We start from the raw sequence: 13176 nt of genomic DNA, 5'->3' as shown, positions 1-13176 counted from the left end.
CACAGATGCCTCTGCTCAGAGGAGATGGTGAAGACCTAGATAAATCAATGCTCCGACAGTATTGAGCAAGATGGCCATAGTCTAAGACAGTTTCATCTGTTCCCTGAAGTCACTGATATTTGAATGACTTCCTCTACAGGTTTTCCACATCTCACCTTAGAAAGGCGGCTGAAACCCATACAGCTCCTAAACAGAAGCCAGTGGCATGAGGAACTCCCTTCTGGTTGCTGAAGATCGTCAGAGAGAAACCCAAAGGTAGGGCTGACAAGGGAGGAGGATGTTTACATGGCTACATTCGGCTTTTCAAGCGTTTCTTTTCTGAATGGGTTTTTTCAAATGGCATAAGGAGGAGAAGAAGAAAAGTTGGCTTTTATATGCCGACTTTCTCTACCACTTAAGGGAGAATCAAACCAGCTTACAACGACCTTCCCTTCCCACAACAGACACCCTGTGAGGTAGGTGGGGCTGAGAGAGCTCTAAGAGAGCTGTGATTAACCCAAGGTCTCCCAGCTGGCTTCATGTGGAGGAGTGGGGAAACCAACCTGGTTCTCCAGATTAGAGTCCACTGCTCCTAACCGCTACACCATGCTGGCTCTCTCTTTGCTATTCAAAACATTGTGTTCAAGGATTTGAACCACGGTTAAGACTAGTAATAACCATCATCAAGTATTACGGATGCATAGGGTCATGGTGTCAACTTTTTATAAGAGGAGAGCAGTGCCTTGGCTCTGATGCCAGTCTTTGGCCCCCTTGCCTTCATGGCACTCCTTAGCCGGAGGAGGGGTCCGACTGCTTACAGTTCCTCACTGTTAAAAACACTTTGGAGGTATATTCAGTTACAGGAATCTTGGAATAATTTCTTGGAGGAATCAGTACTGAGTCTTTCCACTGTTTGGAATGAGATCAGGATTCTGAGTGAAATGGGGTACTTTGTATGCACTTCAGCACCAGGAAAGAAAAGCCTGACTTGCTCCTATTCCTAGTGAGTCATTCAGTATTCCTCTTTTTCTACAGGGGAAAACCCTGGATGGGGGCTGAAAACTTCACCTCTATCACAGAGTTCATTTTGGTGGGACTCTCCAGTGACCATGAGATACAGAACCTGCTCTTTGTGGTCATTCTCCTCATCTATACCGTTACCCTTGTGGGCAACCTCGGGATCATCATGTTGGTACTGGTGGACTCCCGCCTCCACACGCCAATGTATTTCTTCCTCACGCACCTCTCAGGCATGGAGATCTGTTATGTCACCAGCACTATCCCCCAGATGTTGGCTCACCTTCAGGCGGGCCACGGAGGATTGTCCTTACTCCGTTGCGCGCTGCAGATGTATGTAGCTTTGTCCCTGGGTTCTGCGGAAGCGCTTCTTTTGGGCGTCATGGCCTACGATCGTTACTTGGCCATCTGCCGTCCCCTGACTTATGCCACTGCTATGGGAAGATGGCGCCAGTTCCAGCTTGCCTCAGCCTGTTGGGTCTGTGGCTTTTTCGGTTCTGTAATATGCGTGTTCCTCACCTTCACCCACCCCTTTTGTGGCTCCGGACTCATCAACCACTTCATCTGTGAACTGCCAATGGTGTTGAAACTTGCCTGCGATGACACCCTTATCACAGAAACCATTGTTTTCTTGCTTGCAGCTGTGGTCATCCTGGGACCCCTTTCTGTTATCTTGACCTCGTATGGGCTCATCCTTTTCTCCGTGTCCCAAATGCAGTCAGCTAGGGGGCTGCGCAAGGCGTTCTCTACATGTGGCTCCCACCTAGCCGTGGTCACCTTGTTCTACGGCACCACCACCTTTATCTATATTGTACCCCAGTCTGGAACATCTCCTGATAATGAAAAGAGAATTGCTGTCTTTTATGTTGTGGTCACCCCTCTTCTTAACCCTGTTATTTACACTCTGCGGAACAAGGATGTCCATGAGGCAATAGCCAAGGTGGTGCGAAGACTGGGCTTTGAGCAGAAAAATTAAGTGTTGACCCTTGTCCAAGGGAGTCCTCATTTGCCAATGATCAACACCTTTAATAAAGTTCTTGAATGTTGGGTGTTTGCAATGAATATTAAATTTCTGCTTTACCTAAATGTGGTGGACTCAGTGGCTCTGGAGATTTGTGCTAGAGATTACACTATCTGCCTAAACAACATGGGGAACCATAGTGAGACCATTTTATCATCATCATCACCATCCCCTTCAGGTCAAGTTGTTGAGTGTGGCATACAAAGTTCTCTCTTCTTTTTATCCCCTCAATAATGCTATGAGGCTTGTTAGGTTAAAGAAAGAAGAAGATGAGTTGGTTTTTATATGCTGAATTTCTCTTATATGCCGATTTAAGCTACAGCCACTTAAGGGAGAATCAAATCGGCTTACAATCACCTTCCCTTCCCCTCCCCACAACAGACATCCTGTGAGGTAAATGGGGCTGAGAGAGCTCTTAATAGAACTGTGACTAGCTCAAGGTCACCCAAATGGCTTCATGTGTAGGTGTGGGGAAACCAACCCAGTTCTCCAGATTAGCGTCCACCGCTCATGTGGAGGAATGGGGAATCAAACCCGGTTCTCCAGATCAGAGTCCACCGCTCCAAACCACCACTCTTAACGACTACACCACGCTGGTGTACACCTGCCAGCGTGTATACACTGGTGTATACCATCCATCGACCTCCCAGTGGGAGAACTAGTTGGGCTTCCTTAATGTCAGAGTAGATCTTACTGAATGTGACGGATAAGAAATAAGGGATTTGATGGATATGCTACATGTTACTATGAGATTCCTGCCATATCAATGGAAATGGGTTTGGGACCAGAGCTATTTGATAGTTACTGTGAATGCCTCCTTGTTGGATTATTGTTGTTCAGAGATGAAAAATTATGTGAAGTCATGTTAGTCTACAAGAAAAGAAGAAGGTGAGCAATTCTATTTTATTAGGGCCAAACAAAATATCAGTAAATGGAAAGCAGAAGTTTACAATGATCACAGAAGTCTTCATCAGGCTTGATATTAACCACATAAGAGGGGGTGATGAAAGGGACATGATGTTTTGGGAAAAGAAGAAGGAGGAGTTGGTTGTTATATCCCACCTTTTCTCTACCTTTAAGGAGTCTCAAAGCAGCTTACAATCACCTTTCCTTCCCCTTCTCACAACCGACACCTTGTGAGGTAGGTGGGGCTGAGAGAGTTCTGAGAGAGCTGTGACTGGCCCAAAGTCACCCAGCAGGCTTCATGTGGAGGAGTGGGGAATTGAACCCAGTCTTCCAGATTAGAGTCCCCCACTCATGTGGAGGACTGGGGAATCAAACCCGGTTCTCCAGATTAGAGTCTACTGCTCTTAACCACTACACTGCATTGGACATGCTGGCTCCTGAGCAGCTCTGCCCCCCTTCAGGATTGCTTGATAAGGCATCTATGAATGGTTGAGGGGGGAAGATGACCAAACCAGAAGATGTGGCATGACCAGTCCAAGGGCCAGGGGAAAGAACTCTCTTGGTGTTGAACCTCAACTTTTGAATGCAAACAATCACCACCAGTGTAAGGGAATGTGCGTGCATTTACCAGCAGGAGTGTGGCAATTACCCACAAGCCCTTCTTTACTTATAGTTAATAGCTTGGACGCACAGAGTACATAGCAATCCCAATCAGGCTGGCAAATCAGCCAGATCCAGGACGAGAGCAACAGCAGCAGAAAGATGCTGGTTGCCAGCTCGGGTTGGGAAATACTTAGATATTTTAGGGGTATGAGGAGGGGTGGGACCTGATTGGTGTATAATGCCATAGAGTCCACCTTCCAAAGCAGCCATTTCCTCCAGATGAACTGATATCTGTCACCTGGAGATCAGTTGTAATCCCAGGAGGTCTCCTGCCACCACCTGGAGACTGGCAACCCTATGGGAAAGGCCTACACAGATTGGGCTGATTCCAACGCCTGCTTTTCCTCAAGTGCTTCAGACCCAACAGGCCGGAGGAACAAACAACAGACTATTAACAATCTAAAGGGGAAAGGGCTCAAGGGATCACAGCAGTCCCTGTGGTGGAGATCTGCGGTCTTTATCACCTTCCTGAATCTTCAAACCTTTGTAGTATCTGTTGCCAGGAAAGACTGAGAAAGCTGAATGGAACAGAGTGTGCCCACCTTCAGCTTGGTAAGGGAAAGTGTGCTGACCCCGTTTAGCTTCTGAGATCAGGCTAGCCTGGGCCATCTAGGTTAGGGAAGCTTCTACTTAGAGAAGGCTTTAAATATGGGCTGGAGGACTAGGAGGAAGACTTCTCAAGGTGGCTTAGGAACTGGAATTTAGAGCACATTCTCTGCATGCATCATAAAGTTGCCTGGCATTTCCAGGGCAAGGTAGGACATCTGCTTGGATAACTTGGAAATCTGCTGCCAGTCAAAGTTGAGAGTGCTAGGTAGAAGACACATTTTTCTGCCATTTTACTGCTGGAGAATTCTAGATTCAAAATATTGTCGAAGGCTTTCACGGTCAGAGTTCATTGGTTCTTGTAGGTTATCCGGGCTGTGTAACCGTGGTCTTGGAATTTTCTTTCCTGACGTTTCGCCAGCAGCTGTGGCAGGCATCTTCAGAGTAGTAACACTGAAGGACACTGTCCTTCAGTGTTACTACTCTGAAGATGCCTGCCACAGCTGCTGGCGAAACGTCAGGAAAGAAAATTCCAAGACCACGGTTACACAGCCCGGATAACCTACAAGAACCAATTCTAGATTCTTTTGCTCTTATGTTGGATACCTAAGCCTTAGGAGTTAAGGTATCAAGATCCTGATTCTAGCAGGCTTTTCAAAGCAGGCTTCATCACATGATAAGTTCTGCAGATCTCCCTGGTAAATCAGGTTGGGAGCCTCCGTGATAGAGAAGATGGTAATCCAGTATATGGTCCTGAGGGGGACTGGCATCTCCAATGAAAGGGTATCTAGAAGCAAGACTCAGATAGTCATCTGATTCAAGACCCTAGAGAGCTACAGATGTTAGTGGGCTTGGCGGACGAATCGCCTCACGCTGGAGAAGGCTGATTCTGTGCTGACATCCCACAATCTTCTGAGAGAAACCCAAAGGTATGAATGGCAAGGAAAACTTTGAGAGGAAGATCTTACCTTGTGGCTTTAGCTTTCTCCAGTGCTTACTTGATGCATTTGACAAGTGAGGAGAAGGGGGAATATACCCGACAATCCCTTTCCAGGAAAGGGTGATGTTTGAGGCCGTTGCTCCATTTGGTATTGCCTCAACTCTTTTATCAGGAGACAGAGCTAGGGTTGCCAACTCCAGATTGGAATATTCCTGGAGATTTGCTGAGGGAGGCGTGGGGAGGGTACAGATAGGTTTGGTGTATAATGCCGTAGAGCCATTTCTCCCTCTCCCATGATACTAGAACGCAGGGTCATCTGCTGAAGCTGGAGGGTGAGAGATTCAAAACAGATAAAAGGAAGTATTTCTTTGTGCGTTAAATTGTGGAACTCCCTGCCCCAAAATGTGGTAAATATATTTCTGGTTTGAATTTTTACTCCAATAACTTTAGAAATTTCCTCATGAATACCTTTCCAGAATTTTTTTCACTCTGCTACAACTCCACCATTGGCACCATTGGTGGAAAAATGTTCCCACCTCACTTTGACATTTCAATCTCAAACTCTGAAACAAAAAGCTATTTCTCCACATGAATGTTTCTCTTACTCTGCAGGAAGAGACTATGAATGGGGACCAACAACTTCACCTCTACGGCAGATTTTATCTTGGTGGGACTCTCCAGTGACCGCAACACTCAGATTCTCCTCTTTGTACTCATTCTCCTCATGTACATCTTCATCCTGGTGGGAAATCTAGGGGTCATCATGCTGGTCCGATTGGACCCCCACCTCCACAAACCCATGTATTTTTTCCTCTCACACCTTTCAAGTGTGGAGATCTGGTTTGTCACCAGCAACATACCCCAGATGTTGAATCACCTTCTTACAGGCCGGCCAGAATTGTCCTTAATTCGTTGCGCCTTACAGATGTACCTGTCTTTGTCTCTGGGTTCTGTTGAAGCCCTTCTGCTGGGAGTCATGGCTTACGATCGTTACTTGGCCATCTGCCGTCCCTTAGTATATGCCACAGTCATGGGACGATGTTTCCAGTTCCGGCTTGCCTCAGCCTGCTGGGCAGCTGGCTTTGCAATCGCTGCCGTGTGCGTGAGCATCACCTTTCAGCATCCCTTCTGCGGCCCCTGCTGCATCGACCATTTTGTCTGCGAGATACCGATGGTGTTGAAACTCTCGTGCGATGACACACGCGTCACAGAGTTTGCCATTTTTGGGTTTGCTGGGGTTGTCATCCTGGGGCCCTTTTCGGTTATCTTGACCTCTTACGGCCTCATTCTGTCCTCTGTGTTGCGAATGCGGTCGGCCACTGGCCTGCGCAAGGCCTTCTCTACATGCAGTTCTCACTTAGCAGTGGTCACCTTGTTCTATGGCACCATCACCTTCGTCTATATTAGACCACAGTCAGGAACCTCTCCTGTTAACGAAAAGCAAGTGGCTGTGTTTTACCTTGTGGTCACCCCGCTTCTGAATCCTCTCATTTATACTCTGCGAAACAAGGATGTCCATGAGGCGATGGCCAAGGTGCTGCGAAGATGGCGCTTGTGAAGAAAAGACGAATGTTGACATTGGTCCAGAGGTTCACCGGTAGGGGTGTGCAGTGCATAACAGAATTCCCAAGGCCAAAATATACACAAAAATCACTGTTAAGAACATAAGAAAGGCCCTGCTGGATCAGACCAAGGTCCATCAAGTCCAGCAGTCTGTTCACACAGCAGCCAACCAGGTGCCTCTAGGAAGCCCACAAACAAGGCGACTGCAGCAGCATTGTCCTCCCTGTTTTCCAAAGCACCTAATATAATATAATGTTGTGGTTTGGTACAGTAGTTTCCTCTAATGCTATTAGAAATCCACGATTCTCAGTGAAACGAATCAACCACCCCCCTGAAAAATCCATGCTTTTTTTTGGTGGGGGGAGAGGGAGTTCAGGTGCTTGCCAAGCTAGCAGCAAGGTGTGCATGATCTCATCATGTTGTTTTTTGATTCCATTGGTTCCACTGATTCCACGTGAGCCAGTATGGTGTACTGCTTCGGAGCAGTGGATTCTAATCTGGAGAACCGGGTTTGGTTCCCCACTCCTTCACATGCAGCCTGCCGGGTGACCTTGGGATAGTCACAGTCCTCTCTGAACTCTCTCAGCCCCACCTACATCACAAGGTGTTTGTTGTGGGGAGGGGAAGGGAAGGCGGTTGTAAGCTGGTTTGAGAATTCTTAAAGGTAGAGAAAAGCAGGGTATAAAAACTAACTCCTCCTCCTCCTCCTCCTCTTCTTCTTCTTCTTCTTCCTCCTCCTCCTCCTCCTCCTCCACATCCTTCCAACCAATCAGATCCTGGTCATGGAGGAGCACAATCTCATGCTCCCAGCCAGAACCTTGCAGAACAAGGAATAGAAAGAGAATGCAGCATTTCTGCAGTGTGCATAAATGGAAACTTGTCTACTTTGGGGTACAGTGCATGTGCTTAAAATTGGGGGGGGGGGCTTGAAAGGAGAGGGAAGACTGCATTCCATGTGAATTATGTGGCATTATGTTCAATGGCTGCTTCCCTAGACCCTAGAATTGGTTGTCTATTGAAAAGAACATTCTCTGCAGTATGCATGCGCAGAAACCTACTCTGATGTTTGGTAAAACTGACCCAATCTGTTGGATGTGCTTGAAATTTCTTTCTTTCTTTCTTTCGTTTTTCTTATAACTCTTTATTTTAAGTTGAGTTTATAATAACAATAACAACAAAAGTAAAAAATTTGCAGCAGTTTAAACATCCTTGTACAGTCAAGATATGTTCCAATACTTGGTTCCAATATATGTTCCAATATTATACATCGGTGTTTTTTTACAGAAAACATGCCATTGTTGTATTCACTTAGCTGAACTTAATAAATGCAAATCATATGATATTTTCGTGGACATTGTTTACTTCATGCTGCCCCCTTCTCCACATATTATAGAAAAGGCAGCCATCTATTTTAAAAGTTTGTAGAGTAAGATAAGTCATTTGCTACTTTGAGTTGTGAAGATATCTTGTCTAAAATTAAAATGGAGGCATTATTTTCAATGATGGCTGCCTCAGACTCTCAAATTGACTGTCCATTGAAAATAATGGTCCTGAAAATCCGGAACCTGAACACACCACATAGATTTCTCACTGAAGCCAATAATGCCCTACCACACAGATCTGCAAAGAGGGAGGGTGGATCAATTTGGGTCAGCAATGGCTGCAGGTGGGAGCAAAAGAGGGTATTCAGAGACTTGGATACTGGACTTTGATTGGTCAATCAGGTGGGCATCTTTGTTTTGAACTGTGGATTTTGTGAAACAGGACTTTGATTGGCTAGCAGCTGGCCAATCAAGTGGACATCTTTATCTTGAGCTGTGGTTATGGCAAACAATAGATCCTGTTTAGGATCCTCCATTACAAAACAGGAGTTGACCTGTTGCCTACTTAACCTGGGTTTTAATATGAGCTTTAGCTCTTTGCATGACTTGTGGATCAGAGGTTTATTGCTACACATTTACTGTCCCATTAAACCAGGGGTGGGGAACCTTTTTCCTGCCAAGGTCCATTTGCATATTTATAATATCATTCGGGGGCCATACCAGGCGTAGATCTCCCGGCAAGAGGGAGAGGCTAGGGTAGCTAGGTCTCCACCACCACCTGGAGTTGGCAACCCTAGGAAAGGTTATGCAGAAAAGGAAGGAAGGGGAGGGAGGGAGAGAGGGGAAGGAAGGGAGGGAAGGAAGGAAGGGAGGGAAGGGGAGAGAGGGAGAGAAAGAGAGAGAGAGAGAGAGAGAGAGAGAGAGAGAGAGAGAGAGAGAGAGAGAGAGAGAGAGAGAGAGAGAGACCTTCCCAGCCACACACACGGGGCCCACAGAGCCAGCGGTGTGACCAGTGTGCAGGCCAGTGAGGCCCCAGCAGCATGAGTCTTGGCCGCCCCAGCAGCGTTAGTCCGTGGCACAGAGCTGTGGCCGGGGGATCGCCCCGCCACACAGACACAGGCAAGCTGGGAGGGGGAGGAAGGTTCAGAGCTGGCTTGCACTCCTGCCTCCCAGCAAAGCCCGAAGTGCCGAGAGGAGGCCCTGGCTAGCGACAGCTAGCTCCGTGGAGCTCCCGGCCTCGGCAGGCGGGCTGGGGGCCAGATTAAATGAGCGATACTGCCCGCGGGCCGGAGGTTCCCCACCCCTGCATTAAACAAACCTTTATTTAATCCATGGTGTTATCACTATAATGTTGGCAGCATCTTAAAGTGATCATTTGTGTGCGCGTTTACCAGCAGGAGTGTGGCAATTACCCCCAATCCCTTCTCTACTGATATTTAATAGCCTGGAACATGCACAGAGTACAAAGCATTCTCATGTGGGCTGGAAATCAGCCTGACCCAGGATGAGAGCAATAGAAGCAGAAAGATGGGAAAGCAGGGTTGCCGGCTAAGGGGTGGGAAATGCCCAGAGATTTTGGGGATGGAGCCTGAGGAAGGTGGGGTTTGAGGAGGGGAGGGACTTGAATGGTTTATAGTACCATAGAGTCCACCTTCCAAAGCAGCCATTTTCTCCAGGTGAGCTGATCTCTGTTGCCTGGAGATCAGTTGTAATCCCAAGAGGTCTCCAGCCACCACCTGGAGGTTGGCCACCCTATGGGAAAGGCCTGCATAGATTGGGCTGATTCCAATCCCTGCTTTACGTCAACGGCTTCAGACCCGACAGGCGGATGGAACAAACAACAGACAATTAACAATCCAGAGAGGAAAGTGCTCAAGGGATCACAGCAGCCCCTGAGGAAGAGATCCACAGTCTTTATGGTCTTCCTGAATCTTCAAACCTTTGTAGTATCTGTTGCCGAGAAAGAGGGAGAAAGGTGAACGAAACAGAGCGTGCCCACCTTCAGCCTGGCAGGGGAAAGGGCTGACCCTGCTTTGCTTGAGATCTGACAAAATCAGGCTTGCCTGGGCCATCTTGGTCAGGGAAGCTTCAACTCCAAAGGCTTTAAACATGGGCTGGAGGAGGACTTCTCGGGGTGGCTTAAGCACTGGGATTTAGCGCGCATTCTCTGCATGTATGCCAAAGGTCCCTGGCATTTCCAGGGCAAGGTAGGACATCTACTCGGATGGCTTGGAAATCTGCTGCCAGTCAGAGAGAGTGCTGGGTAGATTGCTCATTTTTCTGATTTAACAGAAAGCAGATGATCTCCCAGTCTTAGAGGCCAGGACCTCCTTGGGAAAGATGGGCATCAGGAACAACTTTCTTCCATCTTCTAGCTGTGAGTTGCATCAGTAACAAATTAACAGCATGTTGCCATCCATCCATGAAGATGGTTCATGTGTGGCAGTGTATGTATGTTGCAGGAGAGGGGCTGTGGCTCAGTGGTAGAGCCTCTGCTTGGCATGCAGAAGGTCCCAGGTTCATTCCCTGGTATCTCCAGTTAAAGCAGTGGTTCCCAACCTTTTTTTGACCAGGGACCACTAGGACATTTTTGTTTGGTGCAGGGACCCCAAGGTTCAAAATAAAAATTCTGAGAATTTGAAAATAAACTTTAATCATAACTGTTAGTTAAAAATTAAACTTAGAATAATATTTGAATATATATTTTTATAATAGAGAACTTTTAATTGAAAATATTAATTTATTATGGGTTTATAACTTTGTTTCGCGGACCTTAATTTAGTTCTCGCGGACCCCTGGGGGTCCATGGACCCCTGGTTGGGAACCAGTGAGTTAAAGGGATCAGGCAAGTAGGTGATGTGAAAAACCTCTACCTGAGACCCTAGAGAGCAGCTGCCAGTCTGAGTAGACAATACTGACTTTGATGGACCAAGGGTCTGATTCAGTATAAGACAGCTTCATTGGCTCATGTGAAAAGCAGTAATTTCTCCTGGGGGTTCTTCAGACGCTTCCCACCGTTTTACAGCTGGAGAATTCTAGATTTTTTTCCTCTTACATTGGAAAAATAAGCCTTAGGAGTTAAGGTCTCACGTTCCTGATACATGCAAGCTTTTCAAAGCAGGCTTCATCAGTAACCCGCACATGATAAGTTCTGCAGATCTCCCTGGTAAATCTGGTTGGGAACCTCCATGATAGAGAAGATGGTAATCCAGCATAGATGGTCCAAGGGGGACTGGCATCTCCAATGAAAGGGTATCTAGAGTTAAGACTCAGATAGTCATCTGATTCAAGACCTTGGAGAGCTACAGACAATTCTGGGCTTGGTGGACCCATCGCCTCTCTCTGGAAAAGGCTGATTCCGTGTTGACATCCCACTGTTCCCTGAGAGAAACCCAAAGGTATGAATGGCAAGGAAAACTTTTTTTTGGGGGGGGAAGATCTCACCTTGTGGCTTTAACTTTCTTACGTGCTCGCTTTATGGAGCATTTGGCAAGTGAGGAGGAAAAAAAATCCTTGACATTTCACCTGAACTGGGGGGGTAGGGTTTAGAGGAATCCCAAAGTCAGTTTTAGCAATGGATCCACTGCCCTGTACCTCTGTTAGAAGCATTGAAGTAGGGGTGAGAAGGGACAGCCAGAAGTCCTCTTGCTTTGTACCTCTTGCCAGAATACCTCTTGCTGGCACACACACTTGCCCTTTCAAGTTTAAGAGGGAGGAGAGTAGTTTTGGGACCCTTGTGGGGAGAAATGCAGCTTGGGGTGGGAGATTTATGTGAGGGAAATCAGTAATCTTTTCTCTAATGAAACCCCCTTCCTGCCTTGTTATTTAGGCTGGGATGTACACACACACACACACACACACACACACACACACACACACACACACACCAGAAGCTGTATTTAGATTCAAATCTTGTGGGCTTTTAATACATTCATAAACAGAATTGAATTAGTTGAATTAGGTAATTGATGGTCACAATTTCCAATCACACACCTGGGTCTAACTTCTCCCACTGCATCCGATGTGTACAAGCCCCAAAAATGTACTCAAAAGACCCCCCCATATCAAGGAGAGAAGAAGAAGAGTTGCGTTTTTATGCCGACTTTCTCTACCACATAAGGAAGAATCAAACCGGCTTACAATCACCCTCCCTTCTCCTCCTCACAGCAGACACCCTGTGAGGTAGGTGGGGCCGAGAGAGCTCTAAAAGATTTGCGACTAGCCCAAGGTTAGCCTCCACCACTCATGTGGAGTGAGGAATCAAACCCGGTTCTCCAGATCAGACTTCACCGCACCAAACCACCACTCTTAACCACTACACCATTCTCGATTTAAGTCTGATTCTCCCTTGCAGACTGGGCTGAGGAGGGGAAAGAGCTTCAAACAGCCATGTGCAAAAAGCTTAGTCAGGAGGGCAGGGAAGCAGACTGCTGTTCCCCTCATCTGCACTCTCCACGTTTGCTTAGAGTTTGATCTCCAAAACGGCTATTTTCTCCAGGAGAACTGATCTCAACTGAGATCTGAGATGGGATGGTCAAAAGGGTTTCCGTCTAGACATTAAGAAGAAGTTTCTAACAGCTAGAGCGGTTCCTCAGTGGAACAGGCTTCCTCAGGAGGTGGTAAGCTCTCCTTCCCTGGAAGTTTTGAAGCAGAGGTTAGATGGCAAGGCAGCAAGGCTGATTTTGTGACCTTAAGCAGATGACAAGAGGGAGGGCATCGGCCATCTTCTGAGCATGGAGTATGGGTCACTGGGTGTGTGTGGGGGGGAGGTAGTTTGGAATTCCCTGCATTGTGCAGGGGGTTGGACTAGATGAGCCTAGTGGTCCCTTCCATCTCTATGAGTCTCTGATTCTATGTCCACTTTGACATCGAAGGAGCAAAGACAGGCTTTACAAATAGTTTTCCTGTTCCCAGAGAATGTCTATGTGGTGTAATGGCCCCTGCTGACCCATAAGTGCTGTTCCCTTTGGCCCTCCAAAGCATCTAGGCACCCTTCGCCTGTCCCGTGTCTACGCCTAGTCCTTGGAGGGGTTTTTCTCTCTGCCACCATCTGGCCATCTGGCCATCTGGCCATCTGCCACCATCTGTCCCGTGTCTACGCCTAGTCCTTGGAGGGGTTTTTCTCTCTGCCACTATCTGGCCATCATGGGAATGAACGCGGTCAGTATTCCCAGCTTTCCTTCCCGTGTAGCTCATCCTAAAGCTCTACCCAGTCCCTG

General features: G+C 47.2%; 2 protein-coding genes across 2 annotated transcripts; both read left to right on the top strand.

Annotated features, from left to right (window-relative positions):
- The first annotated feature begins 1027 nt into the window (after nt 1–1027).
- On the top strand, nt 1028–1972 carry LOC130490335 (olfactory receptor 5L1-like). Its single transcript, XM_056864163.1, has one exon. The coding sequence runs from the start codon at nt 1028–1030 to the stop codon at nt 1970–1972; it is 945 nt and encodes a 314-aa protein (XP_056720141.1).
- Nucleotides 1973–5697: 3725 nt separating this feature from the next.
- On the top strand, nt 5698–6630 carry LOC130490334 (olfactory receptor-like protein OLF3). The gene has a single exon (XM_056864162.1). It carries the CDS (start codon nt 5698–5700, stop codon nt 6628–6630), a length of 933 nt encoding a protein of 310 aa, XP_056720140.1.
- Nucleotides 6631–13176: the final 6546 nt, after the last annotated feature.

This window comes from Euleptes europaea, chromosome 18 (genome assembly GCF_029931775.1).
Source record: "Euleptes europaea isolate rEulEur1 chromosome 18, rEulEur1.hap1, whole genome shotgun sequence".
NCBI lineage: Eukaryota > Metazoa > Chordata > Lepidosauria > Squamata > Sphaerodactylidae > Euleptes > Euleptes europaea.
This window is presented reverse-complemented; position numbering and strand designations above follow the sequence as displayed.

What these genes read in the sequence shown, in the direction of transcription:
- LOC130490335 (XM_056864163.1), top strand. Translation starts at nt 1,028, where the DNA reads ATGGGGGCTGAAAACTTCACCTCTATCACAGAGTTCATTTTGGTGGGA.
- LOC130490334 (XM_056864162.1), top strand. Translation starts at nt 5,698, where the DNA reads ATGGGGACCAACAACTTCACCTCTACGGCAGATTTTATCTTGGTGGGA.